This window comes from Lygodium microphyllum, chromosome 10 (genome assembly GCF_053477565.2).
Source record: "Lygodium microphyllum isolate KBCC chromosome 10, Lygodium_microphyllum_v1.1.10, whole genome shotgun sequence".
Lineage (NCBI taxonomy): Eukaryota > Viridiplantae > Streptophyta > Polypodiopsida > Schizaeales > Lygodiaceae > Lygodium > Lygodium microphyllum.
In genome coordinates this window covers 60,617,007-60,644,663 of record NC_141144.1, presented here as the reverse complement: position 1 = coordinate 60,644,663, position 27,657 = coordinate 60,617,007, and the positions used below count along the sequence as shown (strand labels likewise).

The 27,657-nt window shown below is 40.6% G+C and overlaps 1 protein-coding gene and 1 long non-coding RNA gene across 2 annotated transcripts; one reads left to right on the top strand and one right to left on the bottom strand.

The window, feature by feature from the left end:
• Positions 1–353: 353 nt before the first annotated feature.
• LOC148030061 (SWI/SNF complex subunit SWI3C homolog) lies at positions 354–18,528 on the top strand. Its single transcript, XM_087686337.1, has 9 exons — positions 354–472; positions 632–1,894; positions 2,389–3,057; positions 3,257–3,819; positions 15,818–16,366; positions 16,458–16,555; positions 16,651–16,766; positions 17,616–17,815; positions 17,897–18,528. The coding sequence occupies exons 2-9, from the start codon at positions 1,861–1,863 to the stop codon at positions 18,275–18,277; spliced, it is 2,610 nt and encodes an 869-aa protein (XP_087542463.1). The 5' UTR covers positions 354–472; positions 632–1,860; the 3' UTR covers positions 18,278–18,528.
• Positions 18,529–24,390: 5,862 nt separating this feature from the next.
• Positions 24,391–25,894, bottom strand: LOC148030060 (uncharacterized). Its single transcript, XR_015692259.1, has 3 exons — positions 25,480–25,894; positions 25,236–25,381; positions 24,391–25,154 (listed from the first exon to the last, which is right to left on the bottom strand). It is a non-coding gene; the product is annotated as an uncharacterized LOC148030060 (long non-coding RNA).
• Between the last annotated feature and the right edge of the window lie 1,763 nt (positions 25,895–27,657).

The following is a 27,657-nucleotide window of genomic DNA, read 5'->3' as shown; positions in this document are numbered from 1 at the left end:
CCTAGTTGAATTGGGGGTGAGTTACCACATCACCAGAGTAACCACAGAGTTTGTCTTGTCGGGCCCCTAGGCCCTCGTGTGCGAGGGGGTATGTGTTTCTCTCTTTGTGGCTTTGGTTGGTGCGACAAAGAGGGGAAGTTGAAAGGGCTTGACTTTGAGGTATCCATGCAAGCATTGGGGCGACACGACCCTAAGGACAGAAGCCTTTAGGTCCACCACTTCTGTATTAACACTATTAGTAGTTACACGATTTTTAAGTATTCAAACGTCTCGGCCGTACGTCTTTACTAGAGCTAGGTTTTGTTGTTGAGAGTATATCTCTCACACACAAACGAGAGAACGAGAGACGACAGGGAGAGAGAGAGAGAGAGAGAGAGAGGGGGGGGCAATAAGGTACCTTTTCCTGCCCCTCGAGAGATGCTGTGGCTGAGAGAGAGAGAGAGATCTCTCCATATTTTCCCTTGCTCGGGAGGTATTTTCCTAATTTCCATGCCCCCTTTTGCTGATTTGGTGGCTCTCTCTTGTTCTTCTGTTGTTGGTGGTGGCTTTCTATCTGCCTCTCTCTTTTCAGTATATATATATATACTTTGCCCCTCTTATTAAAGGCTTGTTCTGCCGGCTACCGGCACAGATAGCAGGGGGAGCTTTGATATCCGTAAAGCGTGGACCGGAGTTCTCCCTCCGGTTGACTTGTCTGGAAAGTGGGCTTCCCGTTTAATTTCATATTTTGAAGCAAAGAACAGGGGCCTGTTGCTCGATGCAGTGGGAAAAATTTAGGGTTAAACATCTGTCAGCTCATAGTCCAGCTAAGTTTGGCAGCTCTCGTGAAGTCTACAACTCTCTGAATCTATTTTGTAGCAGGAATTTGGGGAAGAAAGCCTCAGATCCGGTAGCCCAAGAGACACACAACGCCATAGACTTTGTGTCCGTCACATGCAGCTTATTTGTACCATATGTCAAACGGAAGGTCTCAGCAAATCTGGTGTGAAACATCATAGAAGTCCAACTGTGCGTCCATGACTGTTGGAGAACAATTCACCTGCATCTGGAGAAGAACAATTTTGGCAGAAATTTTCACAGATGGTTAGCTGATTAGGCATAATTCTTAACTGAGCTTGGTGACAAGAAGTTGGAGTAAGGAAAAGCTCTTAGATCACTCAATTTATTTCACTTCAGTGGGGTTATCTGCAGATGCTACAGCCAACAATTGTTTTGAATTGTGGAATCGTCAGCATTCACAGTCAATAAGGCCGTTAGCATCCCTTCCACACTAAAGAGACATTTGATCATCAATTTGAGTGCAGTTGGCCAAAGATACAAGGCCAGGATTGGCAACAATTCCAAAAACAGCCGCAAACACATGGGACTAGACATGACAATGTATGAAGATGGGCATTGGTGGTGAGAAAGATTGAGCATGAGGGCCACATGGGAAGCAGGGGATGGTGAAAGTGGATGTGAGAAAGATGGACAAGGGCACATGAGCAGGGTAGGGGATGGTGAAGGGTGGATGCGTGGTGAGTAAGAGTGAGCAGCAGGGGATGTTGAAGCATGGTGGCAGGGTAGGAGGGAGGAGGTTGTGAGGCCTGGATTGTGCTTGTGTGTGTATCTCACGTTGGTGTGTCTTATGTGGAATCGAGGGGTGTTTGGGTGGATTTATGGTTGGATGGAGGGCAGAAGCAAGGTGTAGGCAGAGAAGAGTAACGAAAAGAGCCTGGGAGAAAAGAGGAGCCACTCGGAAGGTGGGGAGGGCTTTTGAGTGTGTGTGTGTGTTGGGTAGTGTGCAGTGTGTGTTGGGTTGTGAGTGGAAGTGCGTATGTATGTGTGGGTGTGGGTGTGTGGCAGGACATCCACCTAGCTATGGCAGCACGCCCTGCTGGGGCCAACCCTCCTGGTAAGTCGAAAGACCCGTTCTCTCTCACTCACTCTCTCTCTTATCTCTCTTTTATTTACTGCCCCCCTCTTCCCCTGCTCCATCTGGCCGTCTCTTCTCCTAATCATCAGTCAACTCCCTTACAATCCCCTGCCATCTTGGTCCCCTTTTTCTGCCCAGATCCTCTGCTTTTGCGGCTTTGGCCACATCTATCTTCTTCCGATCCTTGCTTTCTTTTCTATTTTCCTTCCAAATCAGTTGCCCTATCCTGTCCACATCCTCAGCTGCACCAAATATTTTCCCCCTAAGTCCAGGATGCACCAATTTTGTTCCCCTTCAGTCTTGCCGTCAAGATCTGCCAGTTGTCCTTCTTCCTGTAGAGTTAGAGCACAGCACCACTTCCACCAAGAGCTGTATCCTGTTTCTTATTCTTGAAGACCTTACCTCTCAATCGTTTCCGATCTGAACTTGTTTCACAGTTTATGCTAAAATCTGGCCTCTTCACACCTTTGCAGCTCTCAAGATCAAGCTCAAGCCACGGAAGGAGCAGGGTCCTGTCTCAACAGTAAGCCAGCAGATCACTTCACAACCCAACTCTTCACAACCAAAAGGGGAAGAAGATGGCAACGTTCGGGAGTCTGATGGGGAGATGGTGTCAGAAGGGGCACCAGTCAAGCGCAAGCTGCCATCGCCCACTTCTTCACCCTCTTCCTCAAAGAGGGTTGTTAGGGGAGAAGATTCACCTGCATTGGAGTCTTGTCTTCCTCTGTCTGCAGCAGGGGAGCATCTCGAGGTCCGTCCTGGAAGAACTCAGCAGCACTCTGCAACAGAGCCCGTGGTATTGAAGCAACGGATAGGGCAGCCACATAGCTCTGTGGTTGCCTTGCTGGAAAGAGATCAAGCACTGCAAGTGCCTGCCACCCGGACGGAAGACGATGAGACTTGTCGCCCATCAAGCAAGCACAGAAGCTCCACCATAGCCCTGGAAAACATCTCACATGGTCAATTGCTTGTCTCTTCTGTTGTTCCCTGCTATAATCACGATGACACTAGTCAGGGTGATATGTTCTTTCGGGCTACAGCAGATGCTTCAATTCACCAGCAAGTGTACCCTTTTGCATGGGCAAAGCCAGTACCTCAGCATTACACAGAGAACATGGTTACCATCATCCCCTCACATGCAAGTAATGTTCTTTTCTCATGTATTTTATGTGTCCATGTTACTGTTTTTTCTGTGATCAATTGCTGACGATTATTCCCTTAGATGGGGCATATGAGCTAGTGTGTTGCACGTGGCGAGCTTTTATGCTGTGCAGTTGACTTGGGACCTGTTTTGTATTGCAATGTCGTTTCAGTAAAACTGGTCCTTCTTACACTGAACAGGCTGGTTCAAATGGGACCGTATACACAAGCTGGAAAGGCAGGCTTTCCCTCAACTCTTCTATGGGAAGTCCAAGTTGCCATCACCTGAACTTTATTTGCAAGCTAGGAATGCAGTGATAATGAAATATAGGGCAAACTCCAGGACTTCACTAAGATTATCAGATATTCGAGGACTGAATAATTTTGATGACAAAGATTTGGCTCAAATACTGGACTTTCTGGTGCATTGGGGCCTAGTCAATTATCAAGCAGAACTGAAGTCGGAGAGTGTGGGATTCAGGTACCCAACAACTGTTCCAGTTTACTTGGACGAGGATGAACAGGGATCATTGCTTTTAACATCCCTTCCTTTGACACCATTAGAATATTTGCATCAGTTTGAACCCCTGCATGCTCCTGCAATGGCTTTGAAGTGTCTAGCTGCAGAGCATGAACCTCCTGTGGTAATTGCTGAGAATGTTGTGAAAGAAGCTCATGGTGTTTCTCAGAGCACTAGCATGGGAAATTGTTGCAGTTCGTGTGCCGCATACTGTTCCCACCGCCACTATTATTGCGAAAAACAGGTTAGCTTTCTTGTAGTTTACAAATGAGACCCTGGTCTTTATTTGATATAAAATTCAATTTACTGCTTCACTCAGCAGCAAGCAACATCTTTGGGGTCAGGATTCTTGTATTTGCAAAGTTTTGGAAGTATGTGCTGTCGTTTTGCCTGTCCTGTCTACAACTACCTAAAGCAAACTTTTACCTTCATCAACCTTATCTATTTTCTTTTATCATCTGAAGTTGCAGGCGTTTTATTAGTCTGACATCTATCAAGGTTAGAGTAGGTGAAGAGGTCTTGTTTAATGTTCCAGACATTTGCCACAGGGATAGTAGGTCAAAAGGAGATCATTTTTGCCAAGGTGCTTGTGGCTGCAAAGGGAACAAGCGTTGCCTACTTGTTTCACCTATGCAAAGTCATTTCATCTTTTGCTTGACAATATGTCAAGCATAGATGGGTCTTTTCAGGATGGTTCTGGAGAACATGTTTGCAAGAACTGTATGCTTGTATCTATGCTTGTAAGGTATGTAGTAGGTCTGCCTGCTCATTTGTAGAATATGGGAACTGTTTTGGGCAGTGCAGCATGGATGAGCCTTTGTAGAGCAGTCCTGAGCAATTTTATGAAGCAGTGTTGTGCTCCAAGGAAGCACGGGTCATGGGCATTTGAGCCTTGACAGGGCATTCAAGAGCAGTTAGCAGCAGTGGTCACAGGAGTTTGTGTGCATGTGCTCAAGTTTTCAGTATATAGGAGCAAGACTAATGCATGTAAACCTTGAGGATTCAACAATCCAGGGATAGTTGGTACACTCTTTGCAGTGAATGATGGATATTTTCAGCATTGCATCTGTGCTGGGCATATATACACAGGGTACAGCATTTGGGCCTTGTTCTTGTTTGAATTGTATATCTTTTTACAGCAATTACTTCTGCAAAGCGCTATGATTAACCTGTGTTAGCAGGCTTTCTGGGTTGTTATGGTTCCCATTACAGCTGTAGATGCTTTCAGGGTGCAGACTGGTATGAACTTACGTACCAGTTGCCCCAGCATCACTTATGTTTGAGTGCCATCCCACTGTGTCCATATCGATATCTGAAATCTATAGCACAGGAATAAGAATACTAGAATAATTAAAGTGACTAGAATGACAAACAACAAAATAATCCTTCCATAGGTTCAGCAATGCAGTTCAAGATTGCTGTGGCTTGAGCTCATGTGCCACTCCCTGCTAATATTGTCACGAGCAATAGTTTTTGGCCATCCATTTATTGGATGTTTGAGTTTTTCATTCAGAAACATGCTGCTGTTTCTATTCATGAGGTGATGGCAAGATAAAGTGAGCTGCTTTGGTAATTGTGAATTTCTTGACTTTGTAGCATGGGGTAGTGCAGACCTTGCTAAAAGGTACAGATCTGGGCTCACCAATCTATATGGTTAGCCTTATTTAGTGCTATATGGATGACACAAAGTTGCATAGAATCATCTATCTCCTTTTGAGAGTGTGCATGCAGAAGCAAGAGTGCAGCTGAGAGAGAGAGGGAGAACACAGAGAATGGAACATAAAACTTGAATAATGATGAAGAAAACAAGATGGCATATAATGCTGAAGATGGACTGGGCCCCCTTCGGACAAAGGACAAAGGATGGGGAGGGAGGAGATCTGATGATGAGGTAGGAGATAGAATGCAGAATGCAGGTTGGAAGAGGGAGAAAGCTGCTATAAGAGATAAAGGTGATGTCTGCTACCACAAAGGAATGTGAAGATGATGGTATGGTGACCAGTGCTCAGACCAATCAAATCAGTCTGACTGCTGCAATAAATGCATAGACCTGCCTACATAGGGGAAAAGGCTTGACAAATGCTAAATGTCACATGCCCAGCAAATAGGCATGTTTGGGCAGCCAATAGGCAGATCTGAATGGCTAGATCAGCCCATAGACAATGTCCAACTAATATGCCGGGGATGAACACTGCGGAGACAAGCACAATGACAGGCCTGACAGACATGACCAATGCTAGAGCTCCAAATGTGCTCATCTTACTTAGACTAAGGCTTGCAACCAGGAAAGGACATGGAGAGAGGGGGAATGACATGACCGCTAACATCTTCACCAATAGATCAGTGAAGCCCATGGTGAATTAGTGAGTTTAACAACTGATCTAAGCTTCTTGATATAGGATGGTCGATTTCTTCCCTATCAAGAGATAATCCACAAGGTAAATCAAAAGGCATTTTTGAATTCATCTAACAATTCCTTTAACTCATTTTTATCAACATGCATACAAAACTTTCTCATCCACTTCTACAGTACAAAATTATACTTCAAACAAAGGCTAAACCATATATTTATCACATGCTTGTCTATCCATATGCTTCTGCAATTCAAGTGAACAAATCAAAGTGAGAATCAAATATATCATGTTTGCCTTGAATTATATTAGTTTTTTTCTGTTTCAAGCTCTAGCGAGTTAAGGTGGTAATTTTGCTTTAGTGGTGGCTCTAAACTCCATAATCATTCTTGGTCCAATCCAACATTAGCCCTATCTATACTCGTAATTTGGAAAACAAGATTATCTTTTAATCCATGAAACTTTATTATCCCCCAAGTTGGATACCCTGGTATACTTTTTTGTCTTGTCCTTTCATCATTGAGATGGCATATTGATATTTGCTAGTTCATTGAAAAAGCTTAAGCTTCTTGACAGGGATGTAATTCTCAAAATTATAAGTGGTGGAGTCTATCATGGCTCTAACTCATTGGCCTATGCCAAGTCCATACATTCTAACCAATAATGTGGGTCAAGGTAGGCTTCCACGTAGATGCTAATATGCAACCTTGATATTTGCTCTCCTTATGCTAAACCTTGAAAGACATGTACTTTCCAATGTTGCTACCCTAATGTTTGTACTTTCACGAATCATGGATTTGTTTCTTTTCCTTGTTAGAAGCTTTCTTTTCTTGTCTCTTTTTTCTTTCAAGACAATTCCATATAGAGTGGTCAAGTGATGGACGAGAAACATAAATGTTCCTTTTTGGCATTCTCAAAAACCTCTCAACCTAACTTAAAATTCATCTATGGCTTTTGTCAAGAGATGGTTTTGGTTTTGTATCTTTGATGAAGGACAATTTTCTATTAAATTTCCCAAGGAGTCTAAAGAACATTGATTTTGTTGTTTTGGGCTCGGTTTTAGTAGGGATCATTTTCTAGTTTTAGGATTATCTTGTGATACTCTATGATGTATGTGAAAGGGTCTACCCCTTTGCATGAGCTTGTCCTAATTCGCTTAATTTCCTTCTAGTTCACTTTTTGGGAAGGAATTCCTTGAGAAAAAGAGCTTCAAAATTGAGTCCAATCCTCTAGAATCCTTTTTTTTGTTCCTTTAAGGGTCCTCTACCATTTGTATGTTTCGTAACTGAAGACAAATTGACCTTAAGCACCTAATATTTTGGAGGTGTGCTCTTAAGTTTGTATATATGCCATTTTTACAAGAATGTGAATTGTGGCTTTATTTTTATCTTTTTCCCCTCCATTAAATTGAGATGGTTTCATATCCTTAAGAAGTGGATTATCACATAGACTTGACTTAATTCCTTTGGGTTTAGAATATAATTATTGGATCTTGACTACCCCTTTCACATCCTTTGATGTGGAAGGTGTGTTTAAGTCCAAGGACAATGATCTATTATCTTGAATCTCACTTTCTTTATTCTTTTTATATATTTCAAGCACCCTATTGCCTTTTCATGGTGTCTAATGTTTCCATGAAAACACACTTGTATTTCTATGCTATTCACATGAGTACCCTCATCCTTCCAATGAAATTCATCCTTTTAATTTCTAGCTCTAGATCAACCATAGGCTGTATGCTTAGTTTGTTTTCTTCCTTACATTTTATTTTTCTTAGTTAATTATAGCTCAGTGGAGTTAAGAAAAGAAAGAAAACTAATATTCAAAGCCACTCATAAATGCATAAATTCCTACTTTCTTGATTGTATGTTGCTAGAAAATTTGAATTAAGCTTGTTGGTTGTTTGATTACCTCATCCTTCCAATTAAATTCATCCTTTTTCATTTCTAGCTTTGGATCAACCATAGGCTGCACACTTAGTTTGTTCTCTTCCTTGCATTTGATTTTTCTTAGTTAATTATAGCTTATTGGAGTTAAGAAAAAAAAGAAAACGTATATTCAAAGCCACTCCTACATGAATTCACACTTTTTTGACTGCTTGTTGCTAGAAAATTTGAATTAAGCTTGTTGGTCGTTTGCCTATGTGCTCTCTATGATCATATGAACTAATCTCCTTTGCTTGTGCTTCGCCTGATTAAATTTTTGCTCTTTTTTACTTGTGGTGCAAATTGATGGTTCCTCTATCTCAGATTGTGTGTAGATTTCAATATCAATGATAGGTTGAGCAAATAGCTCGTTGATTTGAATTGTAGTTTAGGATTTAGTGGATAACAATAGAAAAAATGTGGATAGAACTATCATGATACTTGTAGCCTTGCATGAACACTTATGATTCAATTGATTAATTTAGTAATCCTTAGAGCATGCTTGCTACATTGCCCACATACTTTGCTTTAGTACCTATGCATATATATTGATTGGCCTATACTACTATAATTGTTTGGCCTTAGCCTATGTTCACATGTGTGTCTTGAGGGTGTATAATGGTCGTGCCCCCTAAACCTTGTATGGGTATTCTTTATAATACATGGAAAATCATGTCTCTTAATGTTCTCTCCATCATGCAACATTAATTATTATGGCAATGCATAAATGCTCCTTTGCCTCTTTTGGGTGGTGCAACCATGAGTGAAGTGGCTATGTAAACTCGGGGACTTTAAAGTTGGATGGCTCAAAGGTTGATCAAAGGCCAACATGGCTTAGAGGCACAATGCACATAAACAAGGGCCTAAAAAACCCAAGTATGGCTCTCGAGCTCAACATAGTGGCCATGGGAACTTGTTATGAACTCTCTCGAAAGGTATAACTCCTTTGAGAATCTAGGAAAATGCGAAGAAGTACAAATCATTTTGGATTTAAAAATTCGGGTAGAGTATCGACATTGATCTGTGCTCAAAGGTCTTGGCACACACACGTGCGTGGATAGAGTCTAGTTCCAATCGCATTTTTATAGTAATAATAATGATAATATTTTTGATTGCAAATAAATTTAAAAAGCATAGTTATCCTATTTTACCATTGTCAAAAGACAATGATTGAACAAGGACTTTTAGTCCTTTGTTGGAGGTTGATGTAGGCTCATTCTCATCATTATCGGTGTGAGAAGGGACAACTTTCATAGTTTGCATGTTGTTTCTTCAACTACTTTCCCTTCTCGAGTCATTGAAAATGAACACTGAGAAGACTATGAAGTTGCATTTTCAAAATTTTTTTTGAATGATGTACATTGCCTTTAAAAGTAGTATCAAGGTCTTCCCATATCTCTTCAGCCATCTTGCTAAGGCTTAGGTGATGAACCAGGTTGTCAAAGAGACCCATGTTGATGATGGCTATTAGGTTGTGTTTCTTCTCTAACCAATCCTACTGGAGTTTGGGATTGCCTTGAACATCTTTTGGTTTATTGGTGTAGGCTACCTTCTGTGCTCCTCCTCTCATAAGAATTAGGTGGATTGTAGTTTTCTAGATCGAGAAGTTGAGTCTTGAGTTTTCAATGGTGAGTCCATATTTCAATATGCCAACAGAGGATGACGTTTTGTGTGAAGAAAGAATGTTAGACTAGGAGCAAGATGACATGGTTGTGATAGTTGGCAGTTGGGGATAGATGTCTAACAGAGGGCAGGTAGAGAGATCGAGATGTTGCAAGAGCATTGACACTGTAGTAGAATAAGAGTGTCATTAGTAGGTGGATACCTGGGTGTCCATTTGAGTTGTTGTGATGAGCTGCTAGGCAGCACATATCATAGGTAATGCTGACAATGCTAGCTATGACAAAGTGGGCTTAACTAGCATGAAATCCTAGGCAAAACTAGTTGCGGGATTGGCAGTGGGTGGAGTTGGCATGTTTGGGTGGCTCCAGGAGGACTAGGTAGCGAGTTGAGTTGGGATAGGGTGGCACTTAGCTAGTGATGGGATAAAAATTTTGGGTGGGAGCAATAGCAATCCTAGGCAGCAATTGTAGGGTTGATAGGTGGCAGGCAACATGTGACAAACAGGTGTGGCATTAATAGAGTTGGAAACAATGTTAGATTGGGTGAAGCAACAATGTTTTGTATGTTAGTAGATATGTACGTTCATGGTTGAGTCTGTGCATGCTAGAGAGGTCTAGGCACATTCTAGATATTTTAGGCATTTTTTATTTGTCATTTTGATGGCGTTTATGGCATTTATTGCTGGCCGGCCTGCTACCATTTATGGCATTATTTTTGCCTATTTATTCAAGCTCCTTCTCCACAGTCATCATGCATCATCTGACAGTTCTAGTGGAGGGAGAGGAGCAGGTGCCAGTGCCTTCACAGCCAGTGACTCACATTGTTTCTGTACTGTCTGATATCTTGGTATATGGATCTCATTTCCCGAGTATCTCTTTGCTTCTAAGTTCTTTCTGCAGTGTTCTTTTTCCTTTGTCTCTTGTGTTTAGCAGTCTATTACAACAGTTTTCCATGCTTCCATCATTGCATCCACTTCTGACATGGCATCAGATTGCAGGATCATTGTTCTTTCTGCTGTTTTACACTGTTTCAGGTCTGAATTTTGACTTTTCGTCTGCTGCTTGGACCTGTTCTGACTGCTGCGACTGATTTATAGCCTAGATGACCTTCCTTTGCTAATTTTCGGCTTGTTTTTCTGCTCTTCCTCAGAGTTTTGCAGTCTGCCATCTGTGCTTATAGTCTTCTGGGGCTGTTTCAGGACTCGGGACTTGTTATTGACTTCTCGGGCTTATAGTGATGGCTCTCTCGGGAAGTCCTCCCCACAAGTTTAGGTTTAGGCTCTAGCTATGTGGCCTTAGCGATGGCTATAGGGGTCTCTCTTTTAGGTTGCTAGTACATATGATGCAATCATCCCTCACAACTCTCCGGTGCCTGAGAGGGAGTGAGAGAGGGTGGTGAGATGGGGTCAGAGAGCCTCATCTATACAGATATATAGCTGCACAGGTTCTCGAGGGGGATTTTCTTGATGTATCAACCAAAGTTTGATGGTAGGCTTAATTCTTGGAGTTGGGCTTGACATCTTGGTTCATGATGAGTTGGTTCTTTGACAGAGAGTGGGATTGGCTCCTAGTCTGAGCTCACATGGGGGGATACTTTGGTGGTTTAGACAAAGGCAGGGAATCCATGGTTATATATGCTCAAAGGCATTTTTGACAAGTTGGTCTTGTATGCTACTACGAGACATTCTTAACACATATTGAGAGCTGCTATGATTCTTCTCTATCATTTTGATGGTGTTTATGGCATTTATTGTTGGCGGACTAGCATTAAATGCTGGCCAACTTGTTGCCATTTGTCGCATTATTTTTACCTATTTATTTAGGCTCCTCTTCCACAGTCATCATGTATCATCTATCATTCATCATCTGACAGGTTCTGGTGAAGGGAGAGGAGCAGGTGCAAGTGGCTTCGCAGCCGTTGACTCACATTGGTTTTGTGCTGTCTCATATCTTGATATATGGATGCCATTTTTCAAGTATATCTTTGCTTTTGAGTTCTTTGTGTATTATTCTTTTCTTTTGCGGCGTTTCTCTTTTTCTTTCCTTTGTCTCTTGTGTTCAGTAGTCTATTATAACAGTTTTCCATGCTTCCAAGTTCCATCACTTCATCCACTTTTGATGTTATGTGGTACTAGCAACTAGCTAAGGTGCTGGGGGATAGGGCACATGGTAATTTGAAACTTGTTTTGTTGGCATTGAAATGTGAAACACTTGAAATGTTTCACTAAAACGAGAAATACCCTTAGTGAAACAACTCACTATAAAACATTATTTTTAAATGGGTGAGAAAATGTTTTTTCTTGCTTTTTTGAGGGTTTCTAGGCTCTTTGTATATAGGATAGACATAATTTGTTGACATGAAAGGATGTGCATGGTAAAAATCTATAAGTTGCAATTGATTGTTTATAAAGAAAACTATCTCATATGTATTATTCAACTGTTTTACTTGGGTCTTGCCCAAATGCGAAACATTTTGTATGTATTATTCAAGTGTTTCACTTGGGTCTTGCCCAAATGTGAAATGTTTTGGGGTGAAAGGGGATGTTTCAAGGGTAAAATGTTTTGGGGGTGAAAAGTTTCGTGGTTACCTTGATATAGTATGAGTGGGTTTATTGCCAAACTAGTGGATTGGAGTAGAGGTAGTGTTGCAAGATAAAGTTGGGCCGATAGCCATCATGCTGATTAGGTGGTGGTAGTGTTGGTGTTGTCATAGTTGGCGTGGCTGTTGTTGATGACGTGCTAGCTATCATAGTTGGATTTAGATGCGTATGATTCAGCATACTAGGCGTTTGCAGATGTTTGGTATGCAGATGTATGAAAAGCCATTTCATACTCGGCCATTTTTTGGGTTTTTAAAATCGGCTTTTGACTGGTCAAAACTGCCAATTTTGCCTAGTAAAGTTTTTTCTTGCAGTTTTGGCATTTTCTCCAGCACATTACATGGACGTGCAGCTTGCGTGCTCAAGCCTTAGCCTATTTGTGTGGAAGCAGCAAGGTCAATCATTAGCTTGTGCATTGTGCTAAGCAAGGGAAGCGTGTGCAGAAATTCAGATTCTTGACCCTTGATCCTTTAGTCTCTTGGGTTGTCTAGAGTGTACTATGATGTATTATGAGTCATGACATTTTGTGATCTTAGTGGGCTGATTATAATATCAAAATTCATACAATCCCCTTATAAAATTTCAATGTCTTTAATGCTTGTTTATTGAAGTGTAAGCTTCATTGGAATGTTTACAATCCATATTAAGGTTCAACTTATCATTCTTATATGTTTCTAGTTTTTTAAGAAAAAAATTAGGGCAATGTATGATTCAGCCCAAGGGTCTAAACCATACTTCAATCATACTTTCATGCCCGTACACATATGGAAGTATGAAACGTATGTTATCAACTATGCTGGGTATGGAGACAATGCACAATTGGCATTGGTAGAGTTGATTATGGCAATGGCTAGTGATGTGGCTCTGATACCACTGCTGGGTGGTGCAGCCATGAGTGAGGACCAGCAATGGTGGATGTTTTTCCACATGTGCATGAGTGAGTGAGGTCTTTTTCATTGGCAGCTTAACATCATTGAGCTAGTAGACATTCTTTCCAGGGCCGATTTACCATCTTAGCTTTGACCGAATACCATCAAGCAAGACACTTTGTCACGTAGTGTTCAAAAGTGAATAATATTAGGTGCCTTTTCTTCTTACTACTTAAGAAAGAATCACACTACATAGTGCATGTTATTTGTAGTGATATTGTATACATCACAAATAGAGAAAAAACAAAATTGCTTGGTTTAACTTCTTGATATATAAGATGATGAATTAAGATATTGGTCCTGAATCTAGAGAGTTTGGTTCTAGCTTTGAAACCAAAAATTTCCTTGGGCAAAGCTAGAGAGGTTGTCAGTCAAGACTAGGTTAAAGGCCTAAAGGTGAACATTATAGATATGACAAAAAAGACCAAACCTAAAAAACCTGATGGGCTACAAAGCATCAGATAGTAAATGCAACGGAGAGGGGGATATTGCAAAAGCTTGCCCTAGTCCAACACCATCCCATGGTGCTAAGAATGAATGCAAGCTCTTGGAGCCCACTGTTAGCGAGATTATGGGCAAAGGTGAAAAACAATTGTGGCAATTAAAAATTGGTCAATAGCGAAGTTGGACATGCAGGCAAGCAAGAACAAAATGTTAAAGCAAGCAAAAAGGTTTAACAAGCAGGACAAATGAATATGAAGGCGATGCCATTGTAAAATATTAGGCGTTTCAATTTTTGTAGTAAATTCAACTAATCCTTATAAATCTCTTTGAAATGTACACCCACTGCTGGGGATGTTATAAATGATGATGATTTTGGGTTGTTCTGACTCCTTCCTTCAAGCAAGGTAAAGGTAGGGTTGGGTATATACCATTGTGGTGTCAACTAATTCAACAGCTCTGCCCAACAGCAAAATCAATATTGGTCAAGGAATTTGTTTCTTTGTGGTAATGGTGTTTTCATGATAATACATAGGGTGTTTGTAACAACACATAATATTCCAACAACTTTTATCTATCAATTGTTATGCTTTGAGCCTTGGATTAGGGAGGATTGCAATGCTACCGAAGGATTGTGGGCGGTGGAATTGTCTCCTTGGTGTCGGCAATTTGGGCTACCTTTGCAGTAGTGTCTTCAAGTGGCCTGCTGCAGTTGGTATTCCAGTGGCAGCTTGAGCAATTCCTTCTTCAAGAAGTTTGCTAGATTGTTACAGAGCTTGAGCCAATGAGTTGGTTTGGCATTTGCTGCGTTAATTCCATCACCCTTCATTCTTTTTGGATTTGATATTGGGTTTGCGTCATGTCCACTCCAGCCAAAACATTTTTGCATGTGGAGCTGGAGTTTTGAATTATTAGGTTCTACTTGGATGGTTGAAGCATTATGTTTTGGACAATGTTACAGCCGGCTCGTATTCTGTTCTGCATCCCAGAATGCACGTGAGCTAAAATCTATGCCTAGGCTTTCTGTTGCACTTTTATTACGCTTCCAATTTAGAAAAGGTCCTACTTAGCTTATGGAAATTTGACTTGGGACCATATGCTTGCAAAATGTGCGAAGAGATATGATCAAGTGATCCTATTGGGAACTATTGGTTGATGATTTTGAAGTGGAGTACAGCAAGAAAAGCTGAGAGTTTAATATCTACTATGTTTACGAGGGACATATTCTCACCAGTTATACCATACACGTGTGTGACGTGAGTGCTTTGGTGTTGTTGCTTTTGACTAGGAAAGAGGAGATCAAATGATATGAAAATTTATGGCAACAAAGTTGATATAAATGTACTGAATTAAAATGCAATATGTAATATGTATGTAATCTCATTCAGTGCTTGTGTGTTCAAGCTTACCAGTCCATCTGCTAGAGGAAGCTGAATGTTAGCTCCAAATCTGAAGATGAGCTGTCTTTGAGCAAGGTGGTTTGACCTTGCGTGGGTAAGAACATTTGGAGCTGTGTTATCATCATCAATGCAAGTCATGGGTGGTGGGAGCTAGTGGAATTTAGAGCTGGACATCTAGGGCGGGAGTTTGTCTAACATATAATATATTTTTAATATGCTACATTGTTGATGAATTTTAGCAACAGTTTTGTTGTGCAATGAGTTGATTTCTAATGGATTTGCATTATTTGAGATTTTTGGCAAGAAATTTTCCCAATATCTTATATTGAGGAACCTTGGGATTTTTACAAAATCATCATAAGGATGGGTTTGATTCTTATCTAGGGCAACATAGGTGTCCATTTGGCAACTTATTATTATTATTTTGTGAGTAAAGTGATTAAATGTAAATGCCAAGAGTACTAATTATTTGTTTTCTTTATTACCTTGTCAAGCTACATAATCAGAAATCCTCCTCTGATATCAAGACACATCCTGTGATATTGCTTTTATTCATGTGATTATATTACCAAAAACTGCAAATCTTGTTCTAAATGCTGTGGTGTCATCTGCTGCTGAAATTTGATGTTATACATGAATTCAAGCTGCATATTAGTGAAACTTCTGGTAAATGCTGTCCATTTTTGAACGCAATTTACCGAGTTCTCCCTCTTTCATACACTGCCCCTGCTTGACAATATCACCACTTCACAAGGTGCACTATCTTCTGGTATTCTTTATTTAAAAAATGTGTGTCCAACCTTGCTTTTATACAGTGCTGCTCATATCTTTTCTTGGGACAACACCCTGTTGGGTCTTGGAAATGTGAATACGATCTCTCTGACTTTTTCATTTTATCTCACTTCATATTTTCAAAGCAATTGATCTAAATAGCAACGGCAGTTTATGAAGTATTTCTGAATTTTTAATGGCAGGCAGACTATATCCTTTGCCCTGACTGTTTCAGTGATGGAAAACTTGGCATTGGAATGGCAACCACAGATTTTATTCTACTGGATGGTTCTCCTGAGACTGCAGAATCTTTTGATAATAGCAGTTGGAGTGACCAGGAGACTTTGATGCTACTAGAGGCTGTAGAAATCTATGGTGACAATTGGTCAGAAATATCTGAATTTGTTGGAACAAAATCCAAGGCACAGTGTATTGCCCACTTTATTGGTCTGCCAATAGAGGACAGGTTTTTCGAGGATATGGAAGTTCCTAGGTCATTCATTACTGTTGGTTCTACTTCATCACAGCCATGTATCCTTAATCAGAAACTGCATACAATTGAGTCCTCAAGCAATGTCAATAAGAGTGAAGTCCAGGTGGCATCTGTTTGGAACAAATTGGAGCACACTATGGACTCCAGGCTTCAAAATGGAGACCAACGAGCTTCAGTAGGAACGTCTGCTGGTGGAAGCTGGTTCAGGCCAGAAGTTCAAGTGGCATTTGCTGAGGCAGGCAATCCTGTGATGTCACTGGTATATTGACCTTTGTTTTAAAAAAAATCCTGAATCAGGTTTCATTTGAATTCAACAGACTGAAAATATTTCTACTGTCCTGCCTTGGCAGGTAGCTTTCTTAGCCTCCACAGTGGGGCCTCGTGTGGCTGCAGCTGCTGCCCATACTGCTTTACAAAGTCTGGCAGAGGATCACCAGCAGGCGTTGCAGTAAGTGCAGGAACTCTCTTCATACTGGTATTGTGTTACAGCATTTCTGTTTATCATGTTGCTTTGCTTTAAAAATATCAATTGGGATGTTGCAGGACTGCTGGGGATTTACGAGCTCAGAACACAGGTGCAAATACAAGTAGTGCGTCAGATGTGGCTTCTGACTCAAGAAGGGGGGAAGCATCTAATGCAAGTTTGGACAATCACACAGGTGGGTATGTGTGCTCTGGGTGTGGCATGGGTGTCTGTGACATTGGTGTGTGTGCCTCCTTAGGAAAGGAGGGAGAGAGGGGAAGGAAAGGTTTTTTGGGGGGGGTGGGGGGGGTAGGGGAGGGGAGGAGGAGCTGTATGGGTGCACCTTGCTTTGTAAGAGGGGAAGGCAGATCAAAATGCATGTTAACCTGAAGGCCTCAAGTTTCTAGCAAATGGCAATAAAATGGGGGATTTTGGTGTGGAATGAGCAGCAATGTTGCTGTGCAGAGGGCTTGGGCCATCTTTGGAATGAATAAAGTGGCTACAAGTTTGGCACAATCAGCGGGCTATCAGCTGAGGATTGCTCTGAAAGGGTAGTAAAACTTGTGATTAGCCAGCCTCTGGAGTAATGGGCCACTTCGTGTGGCTTTGTTCTTAGTGAAGGCTTTTGCTTGTAAAATAATGCACCATTTAAGTCACCTTGCATTATTCAGTGGAAGTAAATACAGTTTCACTTTAAAAGTTTGAAGTCAACTAACACTGTGTACATCTTTATGAAACAATGTAATAGAATTTGCACCAGTTGTCCATGCTCCTTCTAGCTGGGCAGGCTGTCGTGTGTGCACGTGTGTGTGGTGCAGGCTTGTGTATGCTCTGTCATTCCATAGTGATCATTACAGGCAGCACTTTCAGAGAACAAAGTATGCACATATACACTAGTGTGTGAGAGAGGGGGCCTGTAAATTGTCTAATAAGTTGTCTTGTCCTGCAGTAACTTGTCATTTTTACATTCATCTTCACAAAAGACAAGCAAGAAACTGTGTATATGTTTGATGCATTAGGAAGCATGCTGATATTGTACTTTCAGGCAAGGAGGAAGCCAGAGAAGGTCGGAATCCAGAGTCTTCGCATAGGATGGCAGGGAACCAACAGTGGCGGCCTTCTCCAGGATCTGCCAAAAAAGCAACCACTGCTGCTTTGTCAACAGCTGCAATGAAGGCCAAGATGCTTGCAGACCAAGAAGAGCGAGAGGTACAACGATTGGCAGCAATCATAGTTGACAATCAGGTACGATGGTTAGCTTGTGATGATGCAGAGGCACACCTTTTTTCCCTGATTTTATCTAACATTGTTCAAAAACGCTTTCAGCTCAAAAAACTGAGTTTCAAACTCAAACAGCTGGGAGACATTGATCCTGTTCTAGATAGAGAGTGTGATCAGATAGATAAAAATAGGGCACGATTTTCTGCAGATCGTATTCGCTTTATGAGCAACCGCCTAGGTCCAGCCGCACCACTTCCATCTCAGATGCCTGTTGCAGGTAATGCTGCTGCTTTGAATATAAGACCAACAGCCCCAGCTTCTGTGTCCACTGTACCTGCACCAGCCAATGTAGCTGAAGGTGCCCATCCCTCGGGAATGCTGCGGCCAATTATGTATACTTTTGGCCATACAGGCATATCGGTACCTGTATCTGGATCTGGCTTGCCTGTACCTGTATCTGGATCTATGGTAAAGCCACCATCGTAGGCGGTTTGTATGAGTAGGTGCCATTGCTGGTGGTTTGCACCAGAGGTTTATTAGCTTCTCTGGATGAAAGTTCTTTGAGTTAAGCCTTTCACCAGTCTAGTTGAAATTCACTGAAGATAAAGCCTCTATTCAATGTGACCCAGCAGCTTGTTGCCTTCAATTATGGGTTACATGTATATTGCCTCGGGAAAGGGACCCCCAAGGGTCCAATGTATGAGTATCACATATCAAAAAATCAATTGATATTTGCACACAGGAAAAGACAAGTAGTAGTTGGTTCTGAAAGTCACATGTCTCATATTCTTGATCTACTGCAGCTGCGTTTAGAATTTTCCTGAAGTTAACAAAGTTCTACAATGGAAACCTTGCATTCTTGTTCAATATTGGCTACGTTTGATGGTAATATGGGATATAGGCTGAGTGTGGTGGTGCGATTACCAAGATGTGGTGCACTGAGTTTTGATTTAGTGGTGTAATGTAATGTCCCAATCTGCAGTTAATGGATGGCTGTTATTCAAAAAATGCATCAAGAGGGTCGGGTCATAATGTGGCTACATGAGTTAGAGAAGGTCATGATGTGGCTACACGAGTTAGATATGATGTTTTTGACTGTTAACTGACTTACTGACCGTGTGCCTGCTCAGCCTGGTGGTTATATGCTGCAATATATCTAGTACATCATATTGTACTTTAAATCTACTACATCATACTGTACTTTAAGGGATTCCTTTCTCATGATAACAGATATGCTATTAAGTAGTGATATACCTATTAAACAGTGTTGGATATTATATCTTCCTGATCTTACCTATTTTCAATTCTCCCTCAAAAGCAAAAATATCACAATTTCCATTGGTTACACCAGGGGGTGTTCCCTGTTTCTCTATTTTGTGTGATGTAATCAGGCTTTTAACAAACTAAAACAATTGCCAATGGATTAGCTCTCCTTGGGAGGGTAGCTTAATTGGAAAAATGAGATTGAGAAGAGTAGTTGTGGCCCTTAAAACCACAAATGCAAGTGTAGGATTTTCCTCTTTTGAGGCTTTTTATGGTTATGAAGTCCCCCTTCCTAATGTATGCAACGGAGGGTGTACGGATACATGAACGCATATGAGTTGGGGAACACTATGAAGGGTGCAAACTTGTTAAAGAGCGCATTATTCAGCTTCCATATGAATGATGTAAATGGTATTTTATGTTGATATTGCCTTCCTTGCATGACACCATTCCTTGTAACTTTGCCAAGTGCATCTATAGATTTAATTTGAATCAAGTTGGGGAAACATGGACCTAAGAAAACTGATGCTTAACGTAAGCAAGACTCTCAATCTGTGATATTGAACAAGCAATAATAAAAAGACAAGGCTATATAAACCCTAAGCTGAATATAGAGTTGATGTGTGTAATATCAACCTACCAATAACCTTTCTACGTTTTGCAGTAAACAATGCCGCATTGTAAAATGCAGTTAATGGATTCCTTACACGGAGACATGTAGAGTAATAAATTGATCTGCCTCATAAGCCAATTTGCCATCTAGCACACATCAATATATGTTTCTAACAAGATAAAGCAATAGGCTGAATGAAGAGTTGATGTTTGTGCTACCTTTTGAAGTTTAGCATCCTGGTGTGGATATTGAAGATTTACGATGGGCTCTCATGAAATGTGATTAATGGACTTAATATACAACAAGAATGGAGATGAGGCTTTATATATTGACTTATCTTTTGGGCTAGATTTCGTGCACATGTGCATGTGCACATGCACGTGCACGTGCATGTCTATGGGGTTGTACACATGCATAGGTCCATGCCTACACATAGACATATGTGCTTGGCCACAAGCTCCAAGCAATGAATTGTTGCTAAAAGCTTACAATTGCCTTATACACCACTCATGCATAGTCGAGTCTACAAAGCAATTTGTGGATGTGTTTTCTAAACATTATTGTAATGGAGTAGCAATATTCTCTCTCAATTGAAAACAAGGAAAGATTTATGACATGCATTGCATGTGATAAGTTGCAATAGGTGTTTAATCTTTTTTTTTTTTTTGTGGTGAAAACTTTTACCTAATCAGAATTTTTTGTGTAGTCTGATGCTTTAGTAGCTTCTTGGACTTTGGTTATTCCTTGGTATTCTCCCTTTGCCCGAAGATGATTCTTTGCTAGATGATATTGCTAAACCATTTCACACATCTCAAAAGGCAAAAGAAGACAAAAAATCCCAATGGCAAAAAAAGAAAAAGTGAATACAAGCACAACAATAGTTTTTCAAATGCTTGTAATGTTTTGAATTTTTTTAAAATATGATTATGATGGTTGAGCCAACTCCATTGCAATTTGTAAAATTGTTTCTTAGTTGGAAAGGTACCCACAATGTTTAGATGGTTGTGGACATGACATTTCCATTCACTATAGGTCGAGACAATTGGGTTAATTTAAGTTGTATGCATAAGAGCAAAACGGCCAGACTTGAATAAAAAAGGAGGGGTGTCCAACTTTGTGGGGGAGCCCTCATTTTGAAGAACCCTATGTATAAAGGCCAAAAAATGAATGAATAAGCCCATTCTAGTGTGCTCAAATTTGAGAGGGCCTCATCTTTGCTTATTCCTTCTTACTTGCTTGTGTGTCTGTGTGGAGAGAGAGAGAGAGAGAGAGAGAGAGAGAGAGATTGACATCTGGAAAAGGCCAACATGGCCTACGAGACCTAATCACAAAAAACAATTGAACCGATATCTCATCATAGACTACAATTAGAGTATGACTACAAATAAAAAGCAATTTATAGAACCTATGATCAAAAGAATATTAAACATTAAAAGGTACAAGTAGTCCTAAAAGGTCATCCTAAGATCTTCCTCATGGGATGTAGCAACATGTGTTTCCCCATAGGAAGAGTGAAGTATCTTGGTGGTTGATGATGGTTTAGATTTGTCAGTAGTATGGGTAATGGGGCCATGGTCCTAGGGGTCGAGGATGCCTTGCCCAACCTAAGTCTATGGCTTGCTCAAAAGTGACTCCTCACAAAGCAATGTTGAGAAGTGAGGTGTCTCTTTTGTGCTAATTGACCGTCTTGAGGAAGTTTGTGAGCATCTGTTGCCCCAATAGGTCTAGAGGTGCTACTCTCCTCTCTCTCAAAAGAGTCTCTCTATGCCATTTGAGTTCAAGTAAGAATAAGCCCAAACATCTCTAGTTCTCATAATCTATGATCTGGCGTAATGATCCAAAACCTTCTCGGAAGAGGCAGTGATATCACCCTCTAATCTCACAATAAACATGCAACCACAGATATAATGCTCCTTTGACTTTGCCTTTACCCCACATAGCTGACAAATGCGGTTCTCTAGTGCAATACCCTCATATCTCCTTGTCTCAAATCGTACCAAGTTGGATGAAGTTCGAAAATAACCAATGGCATATCTAAGACCTTGTGAGAGGCATGTGTCCATGTATGCTAGATGCATGATGAATTCATCCTTCAAGAGGTGTAGAAAATGTGTTTGAATACCATCTTTATGCCCAATTGTTGTAAAGGATTCACCCCAAGTCCTCTTTATCTCTAGTCTCACAATGTCCATCTTGATCACTCGCTTTACCTCTGGGTGACTTAAGCCTTAGGTGAGGACAATCAAGACTATAATCAAATGATGGAAGTGCATCTATCCTCATCCCATGTAAGTTCAACCATGTACATATGTGGGCATACAAGCAAGGGGTGCCTCCATTTGTAGCTAATTGTCTTGACGATGTCGGTTCTAGGCAAAGATACCTCGGTTGTGGAAGCTTCCATAATCTTCGAAGGAATGTAATTACTTGGCAAAGGGTCTTTGCAACCGTAACTACAACACCTAACTCTGCTCTAATAATCTCATGTGGTATTGATGATTTGCTTTGCATCACGCATGCTATCATCATAAGTAATGGTCTCTCCATGGGCTACCATCTATCATAGAACACTCTCTCTGGTCCATCCTATGCTCCGAGTGGTTCTCTCCTGTTGTGATAAAGACTAGGTCCCCATATCTTAGCTCCATATAGTAGTGCTTGTGTGACCAATGTATCGAAAAGCCAGAGTTTAGTACATGGGTCTTGATACTATATACGTGCACATCGTCTCTCAAATATCCTTGATGCTACAAAACCTTGTGCTTGTCTAGCTCAATAGCTTCCCACAAGGAGAATTGTGGTCCTTTGAAGGTTACTCCCAAAGTTTCCGCCAAAAGTGAATTGGAACTCTAATCTAGTTACTCGGGCCTCTGTGGTGTTGAGTACCATGACCTTTGTCTTCCCAAGGTTCATAGAGAGATCTTTATCTATGGAAAAGGTCTGTAATGCATCCAAACGTTGTTGTAATCCTTGAGCGGAGTTTGAGATAGGTACAATCTCATCTCATATAGTAGGATAGGTATCAAAACTCCAACAGGACTCGCACCATTGTCTCCTAGTTTGGCTATGTAGTTCTCAATCTCATCAATGTAAAGGGCAATCAGTGTGGGTTGATTGTACACATCCTTGTTTCACCCCAATAGTGCTAGATACTATATCTAACAAGCCTCTTAGTGTGCATATTCTACCTGTCACCGACTCATACAAAGTATATATACCCCATTATAGCTCCTCCAAGCCTCCAATGTCCTGCAACCTCCTCACGGGGCTAGCTTGTGGTACAATGCCAAAGGCATTGCAAAAGTCCACAAAACAACAATATATTTTCTTCTTATGTACTCATCCCTCCTCTATGAGAGTCCTCATTGTAAGTATATGGTCCAAAGTATTGTATCCTTTTCGAAAACCGGCTTGCCTTGTAGCTCTATGTTGATGCTTCTTTGCCCAATGACTTAGCCTGTGCTCAATAATGGAATCATATATCTAGGGGGCATGGGATCTCCACTCTTAAACAATGGCAGAATAGTATGATTAGTCCATCTATCTGGGAATCCCATGCGGATGGTCCTATCGCACATGTGCACCAACACATCAGGTGCATATGAAAAGTGTTCAACTACTAGCCCATCATGGTCTTGTGCTCTTCCTGAATCCTTCTTGCAAACAACTATCAATGGTATCCATGAATATCTTACATGTAAAGAGGTTACTATCATGTGGTAATTCTGACTCTCTTGGTACATCGTATAGAGTTTTAGCATATGCATGCCATGTTTTAAGTGTTATGTTTGGAATGATAGGTCCTTTTTCTTGGATCATCCTTGAATCCATCTTATTATCTTGTCCCAAGAAAAGTTAATAGATCTTTGCCTCAGTAGCATATTGCAACAAAGGTGTCCGTGTGTCTCCCTGCATGTATTCTAATCCACACGTATCTAGCCTCAGCATCCTTATGTACTACATGTAATACATTTATCAGCTCATCATGATATAGCATGGCTACTCCATTGGATCATCTGATACCTCCAGCAGTCCGTGGTTGTGGCAGAAAAACAAATTCCCATCTATAGCCATACTCTAGGCACATGCTCATTAGGATGTGCTATTTGTGTAGGTGTGTGATCCTCATCAAGGTGTACTTTCAAGCCTTGGAGAAATCCTGAAAACCTAAGATGGCAATAGATAAATATATGCATTTTTACGAGGTTGCTTCTTGCATGTCTTTGAAATTAATGAGCACAAAAACCAGAGTCTCTTATTGTAAGGTGGTCAAGGACTTTGAAATAATCCTAGAGTGTTTTAATGACTCTTTAGACCTAGTGAGTAACCCACAATTTCTTGATGTAAGTTTTGAAACTATGAAGTGGCTATTTGTATTTGGCCATTTCAAATCTGCAAAACTATAGTGAGCTAAGAAATAATGTTTTTAGACAATGTCATTGACAATCAATTACATGGTCATGACATCTAGATTTTTGGAATTCTGCTTTGAAGCTCTTAAGAGTAGTTGCATGTATCAAACATAACAAATGTCTTAAAAAGATAGTTAAAAGAAAAGAAAAAAAACAATTGATAAAGTTATACTACATTTTTTAATACATCATTAATGGTCAACCATAACTTTTTTCATCATGCAATGAGTAAAGTTGTGACATAATATAAAAGAACCTCCCTTCAACAAGGTAAAAGAGTCTTTGTATGACCAAGATACAATGAATAGCGAATGCGCCTCAGATGTACCTAGTTTTTGATTGAGAGCCTTTGCATCCTCTTCACTGTTCACGAAAAACATATTTTATAACAGATACAGAAACCTGTAACTCAAAATTATAGAGGGATTTTTGAATCAAATTACACATATTTATCATTTTTGTAACTAAAAATGTTCAAGAGTTCAAAGTTTTAAACCTTATTCTTTGAAATTTTGAAGGTTCTTTTTGAAATTTTTGCAGTTCACCTTACATTAAGCCTTGGTTTCTCACGGACACTGATCCTCTTGTGGAATCCCCATGAGGAGTACCCTTGCTCACCTTCTAGCCTTTGTCTGATTGGCTACTTACCTCCACAGGAGATTTAGTTTCCTGCTCCACATGCATCCTCAATCCTTTAAGCTCCTCTGCTAGCTGGGGTGGCACATTTCTATGTTACCCCTCCAATTGTTTCTTGCAGACAGCAAGTTCATGCCGAAGCTCCTTAATCACAGGATCGTTGTCTACCATACATTTTTCCACGGATGCTTTCCAATTATTGACAGCATTCATTGTGTCACCACGTTTCTTGTTTATATAACGTCTCCAGGACATATCTGTTAGACTGCTGTATCTCACTGCCAGATGACACTGCAAAACTTATCTGCATTACTGCAAATCATGCCATCAGACATTCGACATTCGGGGGGACCTGCCCTGTCAGTCTTGTAGAAGCATTCAGAGCTGCATTACAGTCTGCATTACTGGCAGCATGCCATCATACATTTGAGGGGCTTGCCTGTCAGTGTTCCAAGAGTATTCAGAGCTGCATTCACTTATTCACTACATTCCAATACAACCTGAGCACTGCTGCACAAACCTGAGAGTAGAGACCTTTCTCTTTCATCGGATAAGGCTCACAATCAGTGCCCGGTGATGGCAATGGCAACGGCCTCAGTGACAGATAGACAACGGCATGACAGGAGCTAGTGAGATGGAGGGAAACTGCATCAATGAGTGTGACGACTGCATCAAGGGGTTTCAAGATTGCATCAATTCATGACTACACCAGGTCAGGACTGCGTCAAAGAACAAACGACGATTGCATCGGTTTGTGACTGCACCAGTTCCGCTGCATCTCATAGCCGTTTCGCACATGACTGGTAACCAAGCTCTTAGGCAGGCTTCCAGGCATCTAGCATGTTGTGTGGAGGTGAGCTCTCTCGGTCAATCGGTCTCTGCAAGCCGCCGCCACCATCATCATCATCATCAAGGGGAGAGCTTGAGGGAGAGATCGGTTGGAGAAGCCTTTCTCCTTTCTTATCTTCTGAATCTCTCTTCTTCCTCTCTCTCCATTCCTATCGATGCGCGAAGCTCGCACAAAATATACCAAAACCAAAGAAAGAAAGCATGCCTGCGAAGTGCACTTAATCATGGATGATGGGAGAGCCAATAATGCATCTTTGAGCCTTGTCTACAACAAGCCAAGAAGGTGAGTCACTAAGCTCCCTAAGCATCCTTTGACCTCTCATGCTTTCAATGTTGAGAGACGGATGAGTAGATTGACAAGAAAGAGCATGTAATGGTTAGGTGAGAGATAGCCATAGTCATGTTAAGCGAATCTCTTGAAACAAATAGGAGTCCATTAAGTCCCATGTTGCCCGCATAGCATAGCACTCGTGAAAACAACAAGTGTCTCAAAACAATAAATATGTTTGCAAGAAGAGAATTGGTTACAAGTTTTGCCGTGGACCATTTAGTGCATCCCCTTGATGAGACTTTTGGGAGGAGGGGGGGGGGGGGGGGGGTGTGTGTGCAATGTATTTAGCCTATTTCTATATTGTGTTTTCCCTCTTGTACTTTCATTTTGCGCACACACTTGATTGGGGCATGACTAATTAGGGAGAAAGACATGTAGTGATTTGAAGCTTACTTGCCAAACCTCTTTTGGGAAGTTCTTCAAGAACTAGTATGTCTTTAGTTTCTTTAGTACTATAAGTCCACAACAATAGTACATTGTAATTTATTGAGTAATAAATCCACATCCCATGTGTTATAGGGTGGAATCTTGCAATCTATTAAGCCTATATCACTAGTTTTGATTTATATGTAGATAATTGTGTCCTAGTTATGAAACAAATAAAAGTACTCATACTCATTAGGAATGACTGACGTGTCACAATTTTTTCTTGAGGGATTTCTCTATCACTTGATAGAATGTGAGAAAATTAAGACCTTATTTGTTTTACTCAATACAATAGTCAACACTCATGCACGTAGTCATGTGCACTTGAAATTATAGCTAGGATTCCAAAATATGGCTCACATATGTATCTGAGATTGTTTTTTCACATATGCATATTTATTTGCATCGGATCTTAGTCATACAAAGACTTTTTTTTGTCTTGTTGGAGGGTTCTTTAATTGTTATGCAATAACTCCCATATAATTCTTATTCTTTCAAATTTTAAGTTTTTTTTTATCAATGTGTGTCCAAATGCAACTAGGATATGGGTCAAATTCTAGGTAAAGTCAAAATGTTGTTCTACATTGAGGACCCCATTGGTGTAAAGTTTTATTGTGTGTAGTGCAAATCTTAGGGTGATAGTTATAGCGCCAATCGATTAGTATAGTTAGTTATGCAACACTGTTTGACTTAGTAGGTCACTTTCCTTTATGTTGTATCTTATCTATACTTTGTGTACATTGTATTGTATGTGAAGAAGGAACTAACAAGAAAACTTTTTGGCCTCCATCTCTCTTCTTGTTCTTAAGTGAGCTTCCTCTGTGTATGGTGTGTGTTTAGCACAACAGCTCAAGCAAGTCCCCCCACAACGCGATTTGTGATAGAGATCATAGCCAAGAATGGTTAAAGCAATGACAAAACCAACATTTGTGGCTGCATGTAAAATTCCTAAGAACCAGAGCAGAGGAGATTACCTCACCAATAAACCATGAGAAGTGTGGAAACTGTAACCAAAATGGAGATACTCTATCCTTGAAATAGATGAATTGGCTTATGATGCTTTCTAGTACTTCAATCAATGGGAAAATGTGCATCATTGTCCATATCCAAGAAGACATAGGTGGACCTATGATGCTCAATTAAGTGACTGCTACAACTTTCCAAAGACTCCTGATGTCAATGCGACACACCTCAACAAGATTTATCTTTTGAAATAAGGAAATCTATGACCATCTTTCAATAGCTTCATCAAGCAATTTGCAAACTGCCCCCTAGATCCTTTATTTATTGAGTACCTTTGCCAATTAGTCAAAGCTTCTACATCAATCATTGACTC

Excerpts from the sequence above, each read along its gene's own strand:
- LOC148030061 (XM_087686337.1), top strand. The coding sequence starts at position 1,861 with ATGGCAGCACGCCCTGCTGGGGCCAACCCTCCTG. Across the intron at positions 1,895-2,388 it reads TGCTGGGGCCAACCCTCCTG|CTCTCAAGATCAAGCTCAAG; the intron begins GTAAGTCGAAAG and ends ACACCTTTGCAG. Across the intron at positions 3,820-15,817 it reads ACTATTATTGCGAAAAACAG|GCAGACTATATCCTTTGCCC; the intron begins GTTAGCTTTCTT and ends TTTTAATGGCAG.